The sequence below is a fragment of the Erpetoichthys calabaricus genome, chromosome 10 (assembly GCF_900747795.2).
Source record: "Erpetoichthys calabaricus chromosome 10, fErpCal1.3, whole genome shotgun sequence".
Lineage (NCBI taxonomy): Eukaryota > Metazoa > Chordata > Cladistia > Polypteriformes > Polypteridae > Erpetoichthys > Erpetoichthys calabaricus.
Window position 1 is genome coordinate 6,233,195 of NC_041403.2, and position 22,557 is coordinate 6,255,751.

At 42.6% G+C, this 22,557-nt stretch overlaps 1 protein-coding gene across 1 annotated transcript in view; it reads right to left on the reverse strand.

Moving 5' to 3' along the window:
• LOC114658750 (cytochrome P450 2J2-like) overlaps window positions 1-22,557 on the reverse strand; it is a 53,368-nt gene that overhangs the window by 19,315 nt on the left and 11,496 nt on the right. Inside the window, exons 5-6 of the mRNA XM_028810794.2 lie at window positions 15,712-15,888; window positions 2,902-3,043 (exon numbers count right to left, since the gene is read on the reverse strand). Coding sequence (XP_028666627.2) covers window positions 2,902-3,043; window positions 15,712-15,888 — 319 coding nt within the window. The remainder of the gene's footprint in view (window positions 1-2,901; window positions 3,044-15,711; window positions 15,889-22,557) is intronic.

Consider the following 22,557-nt stretch of genomic DNA (forward strand, 5'->3'; position numbering starts at 1 on the left):
TTTGTCATTGAGTGTATCATTTCACTGTTAAAAGAAAGACAAACAAAGATAACTGGCAGTAACAGTGCAAAATTCACAATTGGTATGCCAGTTTGAAAAGATAAGTTTTGAGGGTAGTTTTAAAATGTGTTATTGAATCGAGCTGACGGATTTGAGAGGGAAGAGAATTCCAGAGTTGAGGAGCACAATGAGAGACGCTCAAGCTCCCATAGAACAGAGTTTGATGTGTGGTACAAAAAGTCGAGCTGCAGAGGAGGATCTGAGTGAGCGAGAGGAGTGCAAGTCTGTAGGATATCAGTGAGATTGTGGACAGCTTTAAATATTAAGAACGGTATTTAGTATTGTAATCGGTAGTTAACAAGGAGCCAGTGAAGCTGAGAAAGAATAGGTGTAATATGTTCAGTAGATTTAGAACAGCAGGTTATTATCCTGGCAGCAGAATTTTGAAGGACTAGTAAGCGATGGGTAAGTTTTTGTGGGATACCAGATAGAATAGCATTACAGTAATCTATACGTGAGGTGACTTGGGCATTAACCTATACTTCAGTACTGTGCTGCATAAGAACAGGACAAAGTCTAGAAATGTTTCGGAGATGGAAGAAGGCAGTCCAAGAAATGTTACTTATACGGGAGGAATTATTTAATGCAGTGATGGCAAAAATGTGGCGTGCATTCTTGCTCCAATGTAGAACCGTCGTCATCATCTGAGTTCACCTCTGTTATAGCGCATCTTTATGTGAAAACAGCAGTGTCAGATAGGGGGTAAGTGGGATCGTGAATGTGACTGAGAGAATAAAACTGAATAAAAAACAAAACAAAGCTAACCTTTACAAGTTTCATAAATTTACACCAGCTGTTACAGACTGGAATCAAATGTATGTTTTTATTCTAAAATAGTAAGAATAAGAGCAGGCTCACTTCTCAAAACAGACTCGTCCAGGGTCGAACCCGTGAAGTTTGGATTACCAGTCAACAGTTGATACCGTTGCGCCACCGAAACAGTCATAGCAAATGTGTGTCAATGTCGCACCCTAACGCGGGTTCTTTTTCTGCAGTTATATTCTTGAATAGAAGCGCACTTGCTCTGTTATATTTGTACCTTTTGTGAAAGTGTTTATTTGATATTTTGAATTCAGACTTCACACATTATACACTTCATGTCTACATTTTGTCAATTATTACTAAAACATGAAAAACGTTTCTGTTTTAACGATGTGTTTATATAGATTGTTGTAGACACAGAACACACATGAAATGCATGTGTTCCAAATAACCATATAGTATTTATAATAGGTGTCATTTTGCTTGACTTCTCACTCTATACAACTCTAAGCAACTGACACGCAGGTAAACAGACTTGAGCTGAGAAAACTGTGTGGCGGTGGGGGATGTGACGAAGCAGTGCGAAGCGATTTAAGGTGGGACGGATCTACAAGTTTTTTTGTAGGCTCTGGTAATTCTCGTGTTAAGGCAAATGCTTGTGTGATTACATTCTTCTGTCTCCTGGTTGAAATAATCTGTATCAATAGAAATCTGCAGATTTATGTGAATGAACTTAAAGGACAGTGTCAAGATGAGAGCCGGGAGACGTCTAAGAGTGTCGGTAGTCAACAGTAACAAACAGCACTTGCTGATCATTGAGCTTTATGTCTTCCTTGAGCTTTGCTGAACTTTCTCTCTCCATTTCACGATACAATCACATCTTTTTTATTTCCTATTCAGCACACACACCTGTCTTTAATCATCCATCCAGCCTATTGATTAGTGGTGCTATATGCCACTTCTGCTGCCTGCTTCATTTGCATAAAGCCAGCTCTCAGTGCAGTGCAGATTATGTAAATTAGCATAATATTAATAACCATTAACAACAAAAAGTCGTGTCAGCTAGTTCTCTTTTTTTTTTTTGTAACATCATGAAAAGTTTTTATGAGATTTTGGTGGTATTTACTTTTTCCAATGGGGTATTTTATCCCAAAATGTAAAAATGTTCCTTCTTAGTGGATACCTACTGAACTCGATGTATCATCCTGACAAATTGCAGTTTTTTATCTGAACATATATTATATACTGTATATTGTCACACAGGGCGGCATGGTGGCACAGTGGTAGCGCTGCTGCCTCGCAGTAAGGAGACCTGGGTTTGCTTCCCGGGTCCTCCCTGCATGGAGTTTGCACGTTCTCCCCGTGTCTGTGTGGGTTTCCTGCAGGTGCTCCAGTTTCCTCCCACAGCCCAAAGACATGGAGGTTAGGTGCATTGGTGATTCTAAATTGCCCCTAGTGTGTGCTTGGTGTGTGTATGTGTGTGTGCCCTGTGGTGGCCTGGCGCCCTGCCCAGGGTTTGTTTCCTGCCTTGCGCCCTGTGTTGGCTGGGATTGGTTCCAGCAGACCCCCATGACCCTGTAGTTCTGACCTGTCCTTTCATCGCATTGGCTGGCCCAGCACTTACTCAGCTGTGGAATGGCCAATAGGCATCTTGATGTCCGAGGTCTCCAGGACTCTAAACAAATCCAAATACTATTATGTGATATCATCTACTGTTAAATTCTGCTCTGTACTTGTAATATTTCTATTGCACTATTATATGGTATCGAGGATTACTTGTGTTCTGTTCTGTGTGTTGTATTGTATTGACCCCCCTTTTCTGACACCCACTACATGCCCAACCTACCTGGACAGGGTTCTCTCTTTGAACTGCCTTTCCAGAGGATTCTTCCATTTTTTTCCTACAAGGGTTTTTTTGGGAGTTTTTCCTAGTCTTATTAGAGAGTCAATGCTGGGGCGCTGTCTGAAGGCAGGGCCTGTTAAAGCCCATTGTGGCACTCCTTGTGTGATTTTGGGCTATACAAAAATAATGGTATTGTTTTCGATTGTTGATCATGGAACATTTGAAATTACACTCACCCTGTATGTGTGGGTTTTGAGCCATGCAGAGCAGAGCCCAGCGGAGGGTCGTGGCAGTCGTTTCCCCTCCAGCCACAAACAGGTCAAAGGTGTCTGAGCACAGAGTGTCGTCGTTGAATTCGGCTGCAGGGTCGTTTTTGCGCTGAAGAAAACACAAAATATTCCATTGTCAGTGTCATATACAGCAGTGCAGGTATTTTTAATAGAATCATACAAACAATGTGTAATGTAATGGTGGCATTACAAGTATGAAATTGTCACATATGCATGCAGTACTTTCTTCACATTATGTAATTAATATAATCATATAAATTTCTTCTTTGGAACAAATAAAGTCTGTGAATGGCGATTCAGCGGGTCGACCGGGAGGTCATAATGGATGGACAGTATAATGGAAGAAGCAGCCCAGCCTGGATGGCTATTAACTTCTATCCCAGTCTGGGCAGGTGGGGTATAGTGAATGGCCTGGGACAGTTTATCCCCCCAACAAGGGAAGAGGAGGTGCTGGTCAGCTCCCAGCTTAGACACCAGCAGAGTATCATTAGGACCTGTAGACTTGAAGGGCAACCTTGTCGGGGTCCCTGGGTGCCACCAGAGGGCACTAACAAAAGAATCTGTTCTTATTTTGGGGAGCTTCCGCTTGACCCGGAAGTACTTCCCATGGGCTAAACCCTGACACCAGAAGTACTCCTGGGTTTTGTATAAAAGCAGTCACCTCACTTCCATTTTTGGAGTCAGAGTTGGGAGACGATGTACAAAACTCACCTGAAGAAGTAGAAAGAGAGTAAGGAAGAGAAAGAAGAAGCAAGTGTGTTTGTGTGAAAGCTTAGAATAATAACCTGCATGATGGTCTTTGTCAAAGTAAATTATTAGGTGACTTGTGTAATTGTCTTTATGTTTGAGGCTTGGGGGCTCAGTGGCATCCCCTATGGGTCACAGGCCAGATTCTCACAATAATGGTTCACAGACAAAAAAGACAAAGAAGTAGGAAGGAGGACTGCCAGTCTGTCAATGAAGAAACATTCAAGGTGAGAACCATTGCATGGCACTATAGTCAATTTAGATTACCCCTTACAGTATAGCATCCTTCACTCTACATAATGACACAAGTGCCATGCGCATTAAATGCCATCATCCTCTCTTCCACAACAGCTTCCAGTGTGCCCAGGAATGGCCCTGTGATGGAGCAGGCTTTCCTGATACGTTTGTTCAGGCATTTCTAACTTTTGGTATCGTCCATGTTTTATCAGGGAGCTGTTAGATCTTCCACTATCATTACTTCTATTTTGATCACTACTAATACATCTAATATAAGGTTTATGTCCTGTTTAATTATGGGCATACACAATACATGCACTAAAATAAAAATGTCAATGTTCTTCATTTGGGCGGCACGGTGGCGCAGTGGGTAGCGCTGCTGCCTCGCAGTTGGGAGACCTGGGGACCCGGGTTCGCTTCCCGGGTCCTCCCTGCGTGGAGTTTGCATGTTCTCCCCGTGTCTGCGTGGGTTTCCTCCGGGCGCTCCGGTTTCCTCCCACAGTCCAAAGACATGCAGGTTAGGTGGATTGGCGATTCTAAATTGGCCCTAGTGTGTGCTTGGTGTGTGGGTGTGTTTGTGTGTGTCCTGCGGTGGGTTGGCACCCTGCCCAGGATTGGTTCCCTGCCTTGTGCCCTGTGTTGGCTGGGATTGGCTCCAGCAGACCCCCGTGACCCTGTGTTCGGATTCAGCGGGTTGGAAAATGGATGGATGTATGTTCTTCATTTGTGCTAACATCAGTTGACCTGCCATCCATCAAAGGGCAAGAATGGCCAGAACAGATTAGACTTACTGAGGAGACTCAGGTCCTCAATTTGTGCAGCAAGCTGCTGGAAATGTTCTACCAGTCCATAGTAGCCAGTATAGTGTTCTATGCTGTGGTCTCCGGGGGACGCACAATGTCTGAACAAACCTGTAAGGAAAGCCTGTGCCATGAATGGACAAGCCCTGGCCATTCTGGGAGCTGTTGTGGAGAAGAGGATGATGGCAATATTGGATGCCATCATGGAAAACCCCCTCATCCCCTCCAGGAGGTGCTCTCTTGGAGAAGGTTTAGCCACAGGCTCATTCCACCATGGTGTGCTAAGAAGAAACTCTGGGGGTCTTATCTTCCCACTCAATATCAGGCAATTCAATAAGGCCTCCCAATGTCCCAAACTAAATGCTGATACTCTTTAAGGTTATGTTGCAGTTTCTGCACATTATACCTTACTTATTGATTCATTGATTGGCTGTATTATTTGTCCTATGAGTCTGAATCTGTCTCGGATTAACACGAATATATCACTCCTGCAAGTAAACTGTGATTCTTAACACAATGAGAAAAGTCACAAAATCAACCGGAATGTTCAAGCAAATTATAGAAAAAAGCCAGATCTAAATCTGTTAAGTAATTCTCTCATTCGCTAGCTAAGCAGATGTAAGATATGCCCCAAGGCTGGAGCGTGAGTGAGGAGGTAAACCCCCCCCCCCCACGTGTTTCTCGGATTTGCGCAAATAAATCGGTACTGCAAGCGAACTCTGATACTTAGCGCGCTGAGAGAAGAAGGAAAATCAACCGGAATGTTCAAGGAAGTTATAGAAAAAGAAATCAATTTAAATTCATTAAGTAGTTCTCTCGTGAAAAGCTGACAGACAGACAGATGTTGGATTTTATATAGAGAGAGATAATCTGTAACATCGAAAAGAAAATTCCCAGATGCAAATTCCATCTCCTTTCCTGTTTCTTCAGTATGAAAGTATTGTCCTTCTTCTGCTTGCATCTTGTATTCTTCCACCTTTTATGGTCACGATGTTTAGTTTCACTTTCCTTCTCCATACTTAACAATAAAGCTTTCATGTTTCTGAGATGTGTAATGACCCCGGGACTTGATATGGAGGGCCGAAAGAAAGACTCCATCATAAAAAAAAGACCTCCTGACACAGCTAAGGGAGTTCAGTGGACCACAGTAGCTGCTGGTTCAGTTCCTACACAGTGTGATTGATGGTGTAGAAGAAGAATGTTCTCCTCAGCACCATGTATTTTGTGTGTTTAGTAAATTAGAATTTTTATAATAACTATTTTGTAACTTGCCAGTGAGAGACGCTTTGGCTTATGAACTAACAAAAATATGTTTTTCCAGGGTTCAGGAGAAATAGTGTCCAGATGAATAAAATGTAAGCTGTTTCTTATTTTCCCTTTCTCAGAGTGAATGTTTCAGGGACAAGGTCACAAGGCTGCAGAACTGAACATGTAGTTTATGCAAAGGCGTCTCTCCTGCTCCTGTGCTTAGCTTCCAAAACACAGATAATGCTTAGCTCAACAGACAAATTGTTTAACTTTACTTAGATGATAAGGATGTTCTTTCTGTCTTATTAATCATGAGATGCTGAAGTATAAAAAACCCCTCCTGGCTTTTAATCAGGGTTCAATTGAGCTTTGCGGCAATAAGTTATGCTCTTTTGAATCTCTACTTACTGCGACTCCGAATGAATAAATAAAGTGAATTGAGAAAATATTATCTGTCTGCTTTCCAGTGTGCCTTTTTCGTCCACAGTTTTTGGCGCCCAACGTGGGGCAGAAGACGGGCAGACGACTCCCTGGGCGGGTTCGTCCAAGTGGACCGATTTCCGCGGATCGAGGACCAGCTCCGGTAAAAGTTAGGACTGGCCAACCTTGGGCGTTTTCCTGCGTGGGGAGTCGCTGACCTCCTCCTGACCGAAACGAAAAGCAACTGGATGGGATTTTTCCAGGCAGGCAGAAGGAGTCGTGGTGAGTAGATTCGGGGGATTCCCATTGGTTTGACTGGTGTGCTGGAAGAAATAGAAGTATACGGGGAAAAGAAAAAAGAAAATAATAATAAAAGAGAATAAAAAATAAAAGCATGCTGAAAGAATAGAGAATCATACCGTATCGACCTAGAAGGGTTTTAGGGATTCATAGAGAGTGACGGCACAGTGTGAATGCTAGTAAGTCATCCCTTAAGAATTCGAGTAGAAAGGACCGAGTGGCACGTTCCTATATTAACTCTTTTAGGGCTAATTTTTTTTTTGTTTCTTTTCTCCCAGGGCTGAATATTTTTCCAAAAACTAACATTTTTTAAAAAAGAACACAAAGCAATTGTTTAACTTATCAAATCAACAAAAAATATTTACTTTTGACAAATGTTACTGTCTTGCATGTTGTATGAGCCTGCATACTCTATGATTTCACATACATATCACATACATTTTACACAGCAAAGTCTGATCTCGCTCAAAGCAGCCAATTTCAGTCATTGCCACATTGCACTCCTTACAATACGTGTTGCTTTGGTGCCTATTTTTCAATTGTCTGTTGCTGCACTTTCTCACATATATTGTTAGTGTGTACTGTAGAGAGACAAGTCACCCATTTGCCATCATGCCATGCCACTGCCACCAAGTTTTCTGCCAGCATGAAAACCGTATTGTCACCTCTTTTCATCTTCTGAAACTTTATGAACTTTATGTATGGCATTATAGCCTGGCTCACCCCATGGGATTTGCTTCTGTTTATTACAGAAGTGAATAAAACTTTGCAGCAGCACGTACCTAAGCCACCTGGGGACAAAACACGTTTGGACCAATGCTCCCTGAAGTTATATCACCAATTCTGTCTCATCTCTATTTGTAATGCCACAGCGCGCTTCATCTCGTCTTTCGTTGTGGGTTTCCACTTTGAAAAACGAGAATGCGATGCAAACGCAGCCCGCGATTCAAAAAAAATCTCTGCCTACCTGTTTGTCTCGTCTGACAGTAGCTGAAAAGCAGCATCAGGAGAGAGCAGCCTGAAGTACAGCAGCTGGTGATCTGTCGTGTCCAACAGCAAGCCAAGCCGTCTTGTAAACTCCGGTAGCCAGATTGGCTCTCAACGGATCAATGTCTGTGTATTTATCCCATGCGAACCTTGCCGTAGATGCATCGGCTGCGCGAAGGCACGCAACTGGCAGCAGATCCGCTCGCGCGGCATTGGCTGGTGTCTGATCAGCTGATGCCTGCTTCTAACTCTCTTGCTCGATCTCCTGATCACTGCCAATAAAGTCCGATTCTGAAAAATCAAGAGTCCGACTCCGCGATAATGCGCATAATGCGAGTGTTTTCTTTTCTGCACTTGCTTCGCTGCCTTTTCACATGTCGGTGCCATCTTGCCTGTTTACATTTCGCAACTCACGCACACGCAATGTTTATTTGCCGAGTCAACGAGTCTAGCATTCCTCCAAGCACAGAGGGAATGCCTGTGATGTGACAGTGAGATTTGTCGCCATTAACAGCTGATTGTCGCCCTCTATCCCTGGATGTCGACTTTTGTCGACATCCGCCTTCAACCCCTCCTGTCGACAAAAGTCGACATCCGCCCTAAAAGAGTTAAGAGGAATAGAGGTGAAAGGGGCAGTTAGAGTACGTGTGAAATTTGGAAGAGGGGAGGTTGATTTCCACTTGTCGACTGGTTGATTTCCGGGGACGACAAGTGGGACGAGAAATAATCGGGGATTGAGTTGCTCTCTGTTGAAGGCCTGCCGCTTACTATGGGAAATTATGATGGCACGCCAGTCAAACAGGTCCCCCAGGGTCCTCAAAACCTAATGTTAGAAGGATTATTTTCAGAGAATCACCAGGCTCCTAGTACACTGTCGGGATTGAAAGGCGGGTCCCCTAAACAGTTAATAGAGAAGCAGACTGGGTTGGATTTTAAAAGGCATGGAAGAAGTGGAATAAGCAGAGGCGTAACAACCTGCTGGCTGCTGAAGTCAAAACACAAAAAAGACAAGGAAGAATTATTGCTAGCGTTGCAGAAAGTGAAGATAGAGACAGCGCCCAAGCCTGAAAGTAAAAGAAAGCAGACCGAAAAGAAAGACCCCCTATACCCCGTAATCTGTCCACCCCCTCCTTACCAAAACTCCCCCGCTTCCACCTCCTGCACCCTCTTCTCCAACAACACCCCTGTTAACAGACAAACCGTCTGGAGCAGGTTTTTTACGATGAACAATATCATTATGACCCATCCTCACATATTGACCCTGAGGAAGATAATTCAGATCATTCACAAGGTGCTACTGGGTTGCAATGGCAGAAATTAAAAGAGTCATCTGTCTCCCAGCGCACGAGCAGTCCGTGGACTGCAATTTGTGGAGCTGTTACAGCAGCTGGATAACATGTATGAAACAAATGCTGCAGAGTGGACACAGGTGCTCCGTCGACAGCTGAGCACCACATGGGCAACTGTAAATCACGGTGATCATAACGGTGTCCCTTGGTGTTGGAATGAAGGTCCTTTCCTTGCCCAGTGAGAGTCTTTGAAAGGAGCCCTGGCAGAAAAAAATATAAAAAGGGCACAAACTGGTCACTAATTTCAGCCAGCTCACCGATTGCAAGATCTGATGGCTAATCACTCTGGGCTAGACAATACAAACGATAGAACTCGTGCTGCAGTGCCTCCTTTCATCTCGGGACTGAGAAGTGCCATTCAAAGCAAAGTCTGCACGTCCTGCAAAAGGCTGGAAGACCGCAATGTTCGAGGAAGACAAGCGTCATGCAGAGCATGCTGACAGTCAGACTAAATTAAAAGAGTCAGACACACAGACCAAACTTTTGGTTGCACAAATAAATTACTATACTGGAAGAACTGACCTGGCTAGGGGGAGAGAACGCGGAAAATTCTTTGGAGGTCGAGGGCGAGGGCACGGAAGAGGACGCGGGTTCCATTTATCAAGCCCTAATAATCCTTTCGCTCAGATGCCTAACCCTGCAGCGTCATATGCCTGCTGCTGCTGCGGTGAACTTGGACATTTCAGACGCAACTGCCCACACAAGCGCCTCCGTCACCCCCTCTCCCTGAGCCTAATGACATTCCTTGGTCCTAAGAAATATCAGGGACCCCAGCCACTTTTTCCAGTTTCCTTTGCTTACTCGTCATGCTGAAACTGATCTTTTACTGACTTTAATGGCAAAGAAACTGCCTTTGAAATGGACACAGGAGCCATGCGCTGAAGGAGGTTCCTGTGCAGTTACAGCTCAGCATTAACAGTTTCATTATTGACTCGTTGCTTTCTGTTAAATCATTTGTGTCCTGTGAAACTGCTGGGATGGGATCTTATGACTTAAATTGTCAGTCTCAATTTTCTTTAACTGAACAAGGATTTTTGCTGCTCCATTCCTAAGCTCCTGTGCCACACTTCACACCCCAAGCCCTCTTTTACAGCCTGGACCCTGAACATCTCCCCGCACACCTTCCTCTTGAAAGCCCTTCATTCTTTCCCCTCATGCCTATTTTCCTCACTTACAAGTCCCGGACACCCTGCCTTATACTGCCCAGTATTTCCCTACTGAAGTGGACACACCTTGGTTAGAATCTTTTCTTTCCTCCAGCACATGCCCTGAAACTTTGCACATTCCATGTATTTTTGTTGTCTACTAAAGCAGTTGCTTCAGTGCACCTCACATATTCACAAAGCGTTTTCTGTTTAGGAGATTCGGTTCCCCATGTTTCCTTAGCACTGTGGTCCCAAGGGAAAATTGATTATGGAAGGATAGCACACTGAGCCACTGGTGATTTTCTCAAAATCTTCCTTCCGCCCGTACCATGTCAGACACTTTGCCTCTGGCCTTAATGAGATTGAGGGCAAGAACACACCGGCAATTAGGACTGTCGCCGTTTGAAATTCTGACCGGACACCCATGCCTGTGGGCATGGTTATGTGAAATGTTAACCTGCATACTGTGGACAATGATCTTCTCTCTTGTCTTACAGGTCTCCGAGCTTCTCTGAAAGAAGTCCACGAGCAGGTTAACCAGGCCTGGAGGACTAGTCTTCCATCTAAAGACACGCCGATTCCCTTAGGCACTTGGATCCTCGTCCATGACACTCGGAGGAAACATTGGCATCAGCCGAGGTGGAGAGGACCGTTCCAAGTTCTTCTATCCACACCACATGCAGTGAAAATGGAAGGATTGCCCGCCTGGATTCACGCCTCACATTGCAAGAGATGGCACCCTTGATTGCTGTGCTACTATGCTTTCTTTTCCCTTGTCTACTGCCCTGGTCACCTTGACTTTCCTGTTAGGAATCACCACATCAGTACAGGCTGATTTCTGCTCTATTATCAACTGTGGGACTGGTCGACAAGCCCAGTGGACCTGGTCTGACAAATACGTGTGTATGACTGTTACGAAGTATTATTAGGGGGGTAACTGCGACACCTGGCAATGGGTTTTTGCTAACACTGGAACTGAGGACTGGGGTTCTCAACCTTTTGAGGCCCAAAAATACGGTTTGAAAAATTGATTTTCTATCATAAAAGGACATGCTTCTCATAAATGTGTTGACAACCATTGTAACCCCTTCATCATCATTTTGAAGAACTCCTCTTTACATGACTCAGGAACCTATATATTAGGGGCATATGTATCTGGAACAGACCCTTTAGGGAGATTTCTAATTAAGATTGACAATCCTGTGACTAACACCTCTCATTCTCCTGCACACACACCTGTCACCCCAACTTCTGGTCCAGACTTTTCTTCTGTTAAGATTATGAATATTTCCACCCTTTCATCCACTTTTTCAATTGAAACTGGCTATGGCGATCAGAATCGTTGGTTACAGTGGGTATTATATTCGGCTAAGCAAGTAAATCAATCTGATTGCTACGCCTGTGCTACGGCCAGGCCACATTTGGCTACCGTCCCTTTCCCTCTTTCTAATATTTACCCTGTTGGTCTTCCTTGTCTCCTTGCCCTTTTTACCTCTCCGTCCACACCAAAAGACTCTAACTGCATTACACTTTCTCTCCTCTTTCCCCCCCCACTCCTCATATGACTCCCCCGATGTTCCAGTCTCATGAAGGCAATTATACCTGCTTCTCTAGTAATTATAGTTCCCCCTTCCGAGGTACTAATGTTGGTCATATCCCTTCTTTCTTCTGTTCCCAGAATTTCCAGGTTAACTCCACCTCATTTAATTCTACATTATCACTTTTCCTGTTGACACAGTCCACTCCGCGTGCTGATGTTTGGTGGATGTGCAGTACATTAAAATTACTTGATATTCTTCCCCCTGTTTGGACTGGCACATGCGCATTAACCCAACTTGATATGCCTTTCCGCCTCCTCCCTTTGAATTCTCCTCGCATGTCGTCCAGCTCTGGCCGACGTCGTCGACCCCGCTCTGCTGACCCCTCCACATTCTCTCTTCACGGCCCTGGCGTTTACTTTGATTCCATTGGTGTCCCTCACGGAGTCCCTGATAAATTTCAAGCGCGAGATCAAGTTGCTGCCGGATTTGAGTCTATTTTCCCCCAAGTTACAATAAATAAAAATGTAGATTAGATTAATTACTTATATTACAACCAACAGCGTTTCCTGAATTTTACTAAAGAGGCTGTTGAAGGGATACATGAACAGCTTGATAGAACATCCCTTATGACTTGGCAAAATCGATTAGCATTAGATATGCTCCTTGCTGAAAAGGGGGGTGTATGTTATGTTTGGTGATGCGTGCTGCACTTACATCCCTAATAATACGGCTCCCGATGGATCAATCACCGTGCTTTGCCAGGTTTAACTGCCCTTTCAAATAAATTAGCTACCACTTCTGGCATTTCTAGCCCCTGGGGCTGATGGCTCAGGTCAGTTTTTATTTCACTGGCCGTTGCTTTTATCATTCTGTTGCTTGTGGCCTGCTGTGTAGTCCCCCTAATTAGATATCTTGTGTCCCAGTATTTCACTGCCTCCGTGGCCAAGGCTTATATGTTACACGAAGAATGCATGCTTCCCATTTCTTCCTCCTTTCCTTCCACTCCTTCCCCTTCTCCTACTCTCTCCCTTGTTACTCCTATGTCACCCATATTTTTGTTGGTTCAAAAAGGGGGGAATGTAGAAGAAGAATGTTCTCCTCAGCACCATGTATTTTGTGTGTTTAGTAAATTAGAATTTTTATAATAACTATTTTGTAACTTGCCAGTGAGAGACGCTTTGGCTTATGAACTAACAAAAATATGTTTTTCCAGGGTTCAGGAGAAATAGTGTCCAGATGAATAAAATGTAAGCTGTTTCTTGTTTTCCCTTTCTCAGAGTGAATGTTTCAGGGACAAGGTCACAAGGCTGCAGAACTGAACATGTAGTTTATGCAAAGGCGTCTCTCCTGTGCTTAGCTTCCAAAACACAGATAATGCTTAGCTCAACAGACATATTGTTTAACTTTACTTAGATGATAAGGATGTTCTTTCTGTCTTATTAATCAGGAGATGCTGAAGTATAAAAAACCCCTCCTGGCTTTTAATCAGGGTTCAATTGAGCTTTGCGGCAATAAGTTATGCTCTTTTGAATCTCTACTTACTGCGACTCCGAATGAATAAATAAAGTGAATTGAGAAAATATTATCTGTCTGCTTTCCAGTGTGCCTTTTTCGTCCACAATGGCCGGCTGTTCAATCTGGTCATGACATCCCAAAGCAAGAAGAATGGAGAAAGGCAGTCTTTTCTGGATACTGCCTCCCCTGGGACGCTCCCCTGGATGGCAACGGTTCCCCGGATTCCCTCAGAACATCTTGGGACATGGAGTCCGTTTCCTCAGCCCTGTTGGGGGCCGTGGGTGCCGCCAGGGGAGCTCACAAAGAACCTGGGTATTTACATTATTACTACAACCCGGAAGTACTTCAAAGTCAAGAGGACGGAAGACCGCAATACTTCCGGGCTATTTGAGGAATGAGGATGTGGTGGTTGACCCGGAGAAGAAACACTTCCGGGTAATGGACTATTTAAAGGACTTTAGGAAACCCAGCAAGGAGAGCCGGATTTGGGAAGTTGGGTGACTAAGCTGCTGGGAGTGGAGGATTGTTTATTGTATTGTGATTATTATTGGAGAATTATGGAGTGTGCGGTGCTTTGTGCACTTTATTGGAAGAAAAATATTAAAAGTCTTCTTGGTGCTTTTTACAAGTAGGTCTGGGACGTCTGTCTGGTGGGTTTAGCGGGGCAACAGTGCCTCTAGCGTCCACAACAGCAACCACCACACCTGTTGTGAATTCGTCCATTGCTGTGTGCTTTGGATCAGCAAAGAAACCAAATTAAACTGGTGGGTTTTTGTTTAATTGATTGATTGATTGATGATTTATTTATTTATTTATTTTTGGCCACTCTGACTAGCTGACCTTATAATTGGACAGTCATTTAGAAATTTAAAAGAACAATTGTATATTTAAGGACTATATGTCTCTTAATTATAAATCTGTCTTATGTAACTGTGCATTATTCGTATTTATATATAATAGCCACCCCCCGCAGCTCCGCCCACGTAGTAGTGAAACAGGACAGTGAGGACGGCCCTGCCTGGCTCCCCACTCCTGATGTCACGCTTCCCCCTCCCCTTCGCCCGCCGCCTATGTCTCAGATTCATGCAAATATATCGCTCCTGCAAGCAAACTATGATTCTTAACGCAATTGAGAGAAGTTGCAAAATCAGACAGAATGTTCCAAGCAAATTATAAAAAAAACAATGATCTAACTCTATTAAATAGTTTCTCGTTTACAAGGTAAGCGGAAGTAAGGAACGCTCCTAGGCTGGAATGTGAGTGGCGAGGTCCCGCCCCGCTGCGTGTCTCTCAGATTCGTGCAAATAAATCGGTACCGCAAGCGAACTATAATACATAACGCAATGAGAGAAGTCGCAAAATCAGCCGGAATGTTCAACCAAATTATAGAAAAAAACCCGATCTAAATCTGTTAAGTAGTTCTCTCATGAGAAGCAGACAGACATACATTAGATTTTACATATATAGAGATTTATGCATAATTATTATTATCTAATTTTAATTTGTTTTCCTTTGGATGTCACTACTTCTTTGATATCTCCTAAAGCACGTTGAGCACATCCTTTGTATGAAAATGGGTTGTAGAACTACATGAGAAGAACAGGCTACAGCGAATACTCAAGGATCACCATCACTCGACTTCCCACCTTTCAGGACTCAAACTATTCCAGATTCACGAAGCGGGTGGGGATAAAAATCATCAGTGACCTCTCACTAGAGTTACGATTAGGGTTGTTGGAGGATCGTCTGACTCACAAAATACCAAGTACTGTCAAGGAAGTTAGCCCCGCCAGGAGTGGAGGCTCCTGGGCTGCAGAGATACCAGACTCATTTCAACAGAACGGACAAATGAAGTCAGACGCCTCACATCCAGATGCTCTTTGAACTTCTGCCATCTGCCAGTCCAAAACAAGCAGAAAGAAGAACAGCAGCAGGCCATCAAGCTTACAAATGGTTCTGGGCTACCCCTGCCCTCAACTCCACTATCTTGTGACATTTCGTACATAAAACTAATGCTTGACTGAATATTTATTTTACTGCACTGCCATGCACTTTGTATGCATGTCTTTACATTCTTTGTCTTGTATTTATCTCAGGTGTGTACTCCTCATCTTGTCTGTCACATAACACATGGAGAGTCAACAACAAAAAAAGCACAGAATTGGATTCCTTGCATGCCAGCAGACTGGGCCAATAAATGTGATTCTCATTACGATCTTAAACTTCTCTTTTGCTTCTATGCTCAATTTGCACCCTAATTAATTTATTTCTCTTTGTTTTTCCTCATTGTTTCTCATTCATGTAGAACACCACCCTGGACAACTAAGCCTCATGTTAAAAGACGACTCTGTTACTGCATTTCCCCATCCTGCTCATTTTGTATGCTCTTTGCACAATGAGAGTATCATAACGTGTACATTTCACCAATTTCTAAACCTGGCCAAGATACAACTGACACAAAACGGACCTTTTCCATTTCCATGAGGTAGGTGTCAATGAAATCACGAGGGAATGTTGGGTTCAAGTTCTTCTTATGGTTTCTGATTTCTTCTCTCAGAAAATCCTGAACTTTTCCATAGCTTGAGAAAAGCTCATTGTGACCCCCTGGTAAGTACCTCATGAGCCCAGGAAACGCATTGTAAGCCTAAAAGGAATAAGAAAAGAAGAGATGTCACTTCTTATGGGATCATTTCAAAAAGATGTTAAACCAGCATGTTAGTGTCCATTTATACTGACTACATACTAGAGGTGGAGAGAAATGGAAGAAATAGAGTTTCTCGATCACTGGGTCACAACCCTCTTTTGTGTTTCTGGCTGTCGCTGGTGGGCCATGAGTTGCTATGTTTTATAATGGTAGTGGGTTGCGAGTGGGTCACATTGGGTCGGTGCTCCAGTGCTCCTCCCTGCTGTGACGATCATGCCTGATTCATCAAAGGGAACCCCCCAGGCCAATTATTTGTAGGACTGTGAAGACACTTACATGGGAATAATAATAATAATAATTCTTTGCATTTATATAGCGCTTTTCTCACTACTCAAAGTGCTCAGCAATTGCAGGTTAAGGGCCTTGCTGAAGGGCCCAACAGAGCAGACTCCCTTTTGGCATTTACGGGATTCGAACCGGCAACCTTCCGATTGCCAGTGCATATCCCTAGCTTCAGAGCCACCACTCCGTGGGAAAAAGGGGGTCACGACACACAAAAGGTGGTAAAACACTGTAGGGCATAGATACACTGGACACATGTACTGGAGTTTGCTTATCTTCCATTTAAATGAAAGTTTAGTGATACAGTCAAAAACTTGTGCTCAAGTTAAGTTCAGACTAGTTGTGCTACCCATCTAGAGGATAAGGAGGAGAGGTTGGGAATATACACAAAGTATACATATATACAATGGAGAAAATAAGTATTGAACGCAACGTGTGTGGTGGACGGCTGGGGATTCAGCCCAGCCAGGACACCCGGAAAGACCAGGAGAGGGATAATACCTCCCCTGGGCCACGAGAAGGCAGCTGCTCTGTGTGGGGGCCACGGGAACAGAGCTTGGAAGCTCATCCCTGTTGGGGCCCGTGGTCATCGCCAGGGGGTGCCTGGATAATTATGGAACCCTGGAAGGCAGCACTTCCACCCCACAAGGAAGTGCTGCTGGAAGATCATCAGGAAGCAAATTCAATGACAATTTATTTATATAGCACATTTAAAACAACGTAGGAATGCTGTGGCCAAAGTGCTTAACAATAAAAGAAGAAAAAAAAACATACAATTAACATAAATAACATAAATAGAAATAAAATAAATGAACTTAAATAAAATAAATAATAAATAGAAGTAAGATTACATAATCACAATGAGGAAACCATCAGTATTACTGAAGGTCACGGAAACCAAGTGAATAGAAATGAGTCTTTAATCTCGTTTTCAACAGTTCAATTGTAGACGACTCCTTTATGTGACGATGTAAAGAGTTCCACAGGTGAGGAGCAGCAGCTGCAAAAGCCCTGTCTGTCCCCCTTAGTTTTACAATTGGTACGAGGGACAGCAAGAGACAACTGACCAGAAGATAAAGCACTCGAGATGGCTGGTGTAAAGCACACAGTTCACACTGAAAAAAGTATAACATTGATGTTGTTCATTCAACGTAACTTTTCTCTTTCAAGCAACTTAAGATTACTCATTTAGTGTTGTAGCTTGAAATATTTGATTTCAGATCTCAATCAAAGTAAAAAAATGTGTTTGTTCCAAAGTAAGTTATGGTGGAGGTAATAAACATAAAAATTAGTTAACCTAATATTTTAGGTTGTTTGTGTGCTGTGTGAGAGGGGCCATTTGTATATTCTTCCGGTAGAACTTTCCAGCATGCTGGCTTTCCAACTGCTAAAAAAGAAGAAGACTTTCCCGAGTGGAGTGGACGTGGCTATACAGGTCTGGTCATTTTCAGCAGCAGACTTTTATAACGGAGGATTTCTGGTAAGTAACCCTGTTTCTCAACTGTTAATTTTAAGTATAAGAACTCGTAATAAAACATACTTTCAAGAAAGCTGTAGAAACATTTTGTTATGGTGTATAAAATCTGTACATTTTGGTTTAATTTTCCATTATATTTTGTTCAAGACAAGACAACAGATAAACTACATTTAGGATAAAAAAAGGCATATCCTCTTCCCTTACACCTCACTTTTATAACAGTTGTTCACAGCTTAGTGCTAATTTGATATTACAGCCTGGGAAAGGAAGACTGAGCCGACACCTCAGGCTATTGATATGGACATCTGGGACAACAATTGGGTTTACAGCCTGGGAAAGATGGACATGAGGCAATATCAAAGAACTTTATTAATCTGGGAAAAGATAGATTAAAGAGTTTGAACAAAATTCATCAATCATATTGACAGCCAGCCAATCAGGTGCATGTGTTGTGAAACCACGGCATGACATTTCATAATAAATATGCCTCATTTGAAAGCAACGTCAGAAGAAGAAATAACAGCAATGAAGACATCACTGGTCATCAGAATAGCATCATGAACATCGATTGCTAAATCAAACGTCTCCCTGGGACATTCATCCTTGTCATCTGTAACTTTTTCATAAGCTTTTTCTAAAGACTATATATATATTCAGACATTCCTATCAGTACCTATTTTCTGTTATTCTTGGTTCCAGTGGTTTTTATTATTATTCTTGTAATAAATACCATGCTGCTTTTAACCTTCCATGCTTTGTCTTAATGTCTAGAGTGATTGAAGTAATAAGTTAGATTTCTTTGAGCACCTGGAGCAGCCACGGACATTTGCCATTATACCTGTGCTGCGAGGTTTATAAGGTTGAGAGTGATAAATTATGCCTACATAATGCCTTTGTAACATTTATTAGTAAAATATAAAAAAGTTTCTGTTTTAACAATGTGTTTACACAGATTACTGTAGAAACGGAACACACATGAAATAATAATAATAATTCATTACAATTATATAGCGCTTTTCTCAGTACTCAAAGCGCTATCCACACAGGGAGGAACCGGGAAGTGAACCCACAATCTTCCACAGTCTCCTTACTGCAAAGCAGCAGCACTACCACTGAAATGCGTGTGTTCCAAATAAAGATCTATTATTTCCACTCTAAAACTCCACTCCACTCCCAGATAATCAATCAAGGCATGAGCTGTGAGACGCTCGTGCACGTTGTAAGTCAGTGGGGGGATGGAATAGCCAGATGCTTGCATCTTGTCTTTATCGGCACATTTAGAGGACAAAGGACACTGGCGGAGAGGTGCAAATGGTTTTAAGGTGTGCCAGATCTGCAAGTTTTTTCATAGACTCTGGTAATTCTAGTGTTAAATGTATGCTTGTAGACCAAAAGTAATATTTAGGTCTGAGATATCATTAAAACATTGTATGTTGTTCGTGTCGATAATAAGTAAGTCTCTTGAAGTGCTAAGTGACAGACTGCATTATTCCTAAAGCACTTGTGTGGTTTAAAGTGCTAGAGGTTAATCAGCATGTGTGTGTCCTTTATAGGGGCACTGTTGTGGTTAGGGTCTGTGTGTGTACGTATAGCTATGTATGTGTGTGTTCAACTTAAAGTGCAACAATAGACCAACCCAATAACAAACTTGACGAGAACACTTACCCTTGAGAAAACAAGTAAAGGATAAGTACAGGGAAATACCATGATAATACACATTTAATAACTTTTTGCTGTATATTTAAGATTTACACCGCAAAATGTTTGTGTATTTGCACTAGATTTTTAAATGAATGTAAAAAGTACAGCATTGGAATGTGTTATGTTCATATTTCTAATAGCATAAAATCAAGTTATGACAAAGAAAACATTTTAAATTATAACAACTTAAAAAATTTATTTACTTCAGTATAAAACAAGGGAATCACACCCAATCACTCTAAATGATTTTCCTCAACTTAAGAAACAGATTTACTTCAGTATAAAACAAATGAATTACACCCAATCACTTTAAATGATTTGTCTCAAATTAAAAATTGTGAGTTCATCCATCCATCCATCCATCCATTTTCCAACCCGCTGAATCCAAACACAGGGTCCCGGGGGTCTGCTGGAGTCAATCCCAGCCAACACAGGGCACAAGGCAGGAACCAATCCCAGGCAGGGTGCCAACCCACCGCAGAATTGTGGGTTCAATAAGATAAAAAGAATTATATTGGTTCAGATTGAAAATATTAAGTGTGAATCATTATCTTAATTATTTTAAGTTGAATGGATGTTATACTTTTTTCAGTGCAGGAGCAAGCCCCATGTAAAGATTTACAAACTAGCAACAAGATTTTAAAATTAATTCAAAAACTGACAGGCAGCCAGTGTAAAGAAGCTAATATTGGAGAAACAGAATCAGACTTTCTTGCCCCAACCAGAAAGCGAGCGGCAGCATTCTGGACCAACTGTAACCTGCGTATCAGGGATTTGCTAATCCCAGAATACAGCGAGTTGCAGTAATCAAGGCGAGAAAAAATAAAAGCCTGAGTAGCTTTCTCAAGATCCCTAGAAGATAAAAAAAAGGCTTGATCTTCCCTAAAAAACAAAGTTGTAAAAAGCAACTCTTAACTACAGAATTAATCTGTTTCTCAAATGAGAGGTGTAATAGAGAGCACAACCACAGACAGACACGACACCAACGGCTCTTCAAACACACGAGTTTATTATGCACTATATACAGTGGGTTCCACACACTCACGACCCCCCAGTCCTTTACTTCTCTCTTCGGCCGCCTCCACTCCTCCCTCGCAAGCTCCATCTTCCTCCTCCCGACTCTGGCTCTCTGATTGGAGTGAGGCGGCCCCTTTTAGGATTAAAAGTCAAGACAGAGGTAAAAAACTTAGGGGTTACCGTTGACTGTAATCTAAATTTTAAATCGCATATTAATCAGATCACTAGGACGGCATTTTTTCACTTAAGAAACATAGCAAAAGTTAGACCTCTAATATCATTGAAAGATGCTGAGAAATTAGTTCACGCGTTTGTTTTCAGTCGGCTAGATTACTGTAACGCACTCCTCTCAGGACTACCCAAAAAAGACATCAATCATTTGTAATGAGTGCAGAATGCAGCTGCTAGAATCCTAACCAGGAAAAGAAAATCCCAGCACATTTCTCCAGTTTTGATGTCGCTACACTGGTTACCTGTGTCATTCAGGATTGACTTTAAAATTCTGCTTATGGTTTATAAAGCCTTAAATAATCTCGCCCCATCTTATATATCGGAATGTCTGACATCTTATATTCCAAATCGTAACCTCAGATCCTCAACTGAGTGTCTCCTTAGAATTCCAAGAGCAAAATTTAAAAGAAGTGGTGAGGCGGGCGGCCTTCTGCTGTTATGCACCTAAAATCTGGAATAGCCTGCCAGTAGGAATTCGCCAGGCTAATACAGTGGAGTACTTTAAAAAACTGATAAAAACACATTACTGTAACATGGCCTTCTCATAACTTCACTATAATTTAAATCCTGATACTCTGTATATCCAATTCATTATAATAACTTTTCATGGTGGCTCTAAAATCTGTACTAACCCCTACACTCTCTTCTGTTTCCTTTTCTGGTGTCCTTTTGGTGGTGGCCACCATCATCTATTCAAAGCACTGTGATGTTCCAACAATGATGGATTAAGAGCCAGACGTCTGTATGACCATCATCATCAAGTCCTTCTGTGAGAACCCTAACTACAAAGAGGACTATTTCATTTATGTTAGGTAGAATGCCCAGAGGTGACAGGGTGGTCTCATGGCCTGGAACCCCTGCAGATTTTATTTTTTTCTCCAGCCGTCTGGAGTTTTTTTTTTGTTTTTTCTGTCCCCCCTGGCCATTGGACCTTACTCCTTTTCTATGTTAACTAATGTTGTCTTATTTTAATTTCTTATTTTGTCTTTTATTTTTCTTTTCTTCATTATGTAAAGCACTTTGAGCTACTTTTTGTATGAAAATGTGCTATATAAATAAATGTTGTTGTTGTTGTTGTCTTGTCCCGGATGTGCTCCGAATGCCTGACGATGTACTTCCGGCTGCACTCCCCAGTGTGGTGGAAGTGCTGCCCTTGCACCTGGAAGCACTCCGGGCATAAGCCATCCCTGGTCTGTCAGCACTTCCTAGTGTCCCGGAAGTGCTGTCCCCCAGAGAGCAAGGACTGGCCGAGTGCCCAGGTAAAAGAAGAGCTGCTCTCCCGGTTCCTCCTTCCTCCAGGCATCCCGGCGGGGCAGGGTTCCTGTCCATCTATCACAGAGGTTACTGTCAAAGATAACACCAAGATTGCGGACTTGAGGTTTGCAAAAGTCAGAGAAAGAGCCGAGAAGTCCAAGACCAATTTGGGCTTCAGCTGATGGACTCACTATAAGCACCTCTGTTTTATTTTGATTTTGAAGCACCTGAAGTGCATCCGGGTGAACTATAAAAGAGGCCACCTCACCCCACTTGGGGAGCCAGAGTTGGGTGGAAAGAGGATGGAGCTTACGAGGAGTGGAGTAGAGGCGGCAATAGAAAGAGAAGAAAAGGACTGTGAGCCATTATTGTGGGTTGGTGCACTGACTGTATGGTGTGAGTTGCTGCAGAAGGAATTAAAAGTGTGTGTTTTCAACATCTGGCTGTCTCAGTGTCTGTCTGTGTCCGGGCATCTTTCACACCTGTTTCTCAGTAAATCTATTGACATGAAATTTACCCCAGATGTCGGTAACAACCCAAGTAATCCACACATACAAAGAATAAATAAAGTGGAATGACACAGGGAATAAGTATTGAACACACTTACTGAAATGTATTTCATACTTAGTAGAAAAGTCTTTGTTGGT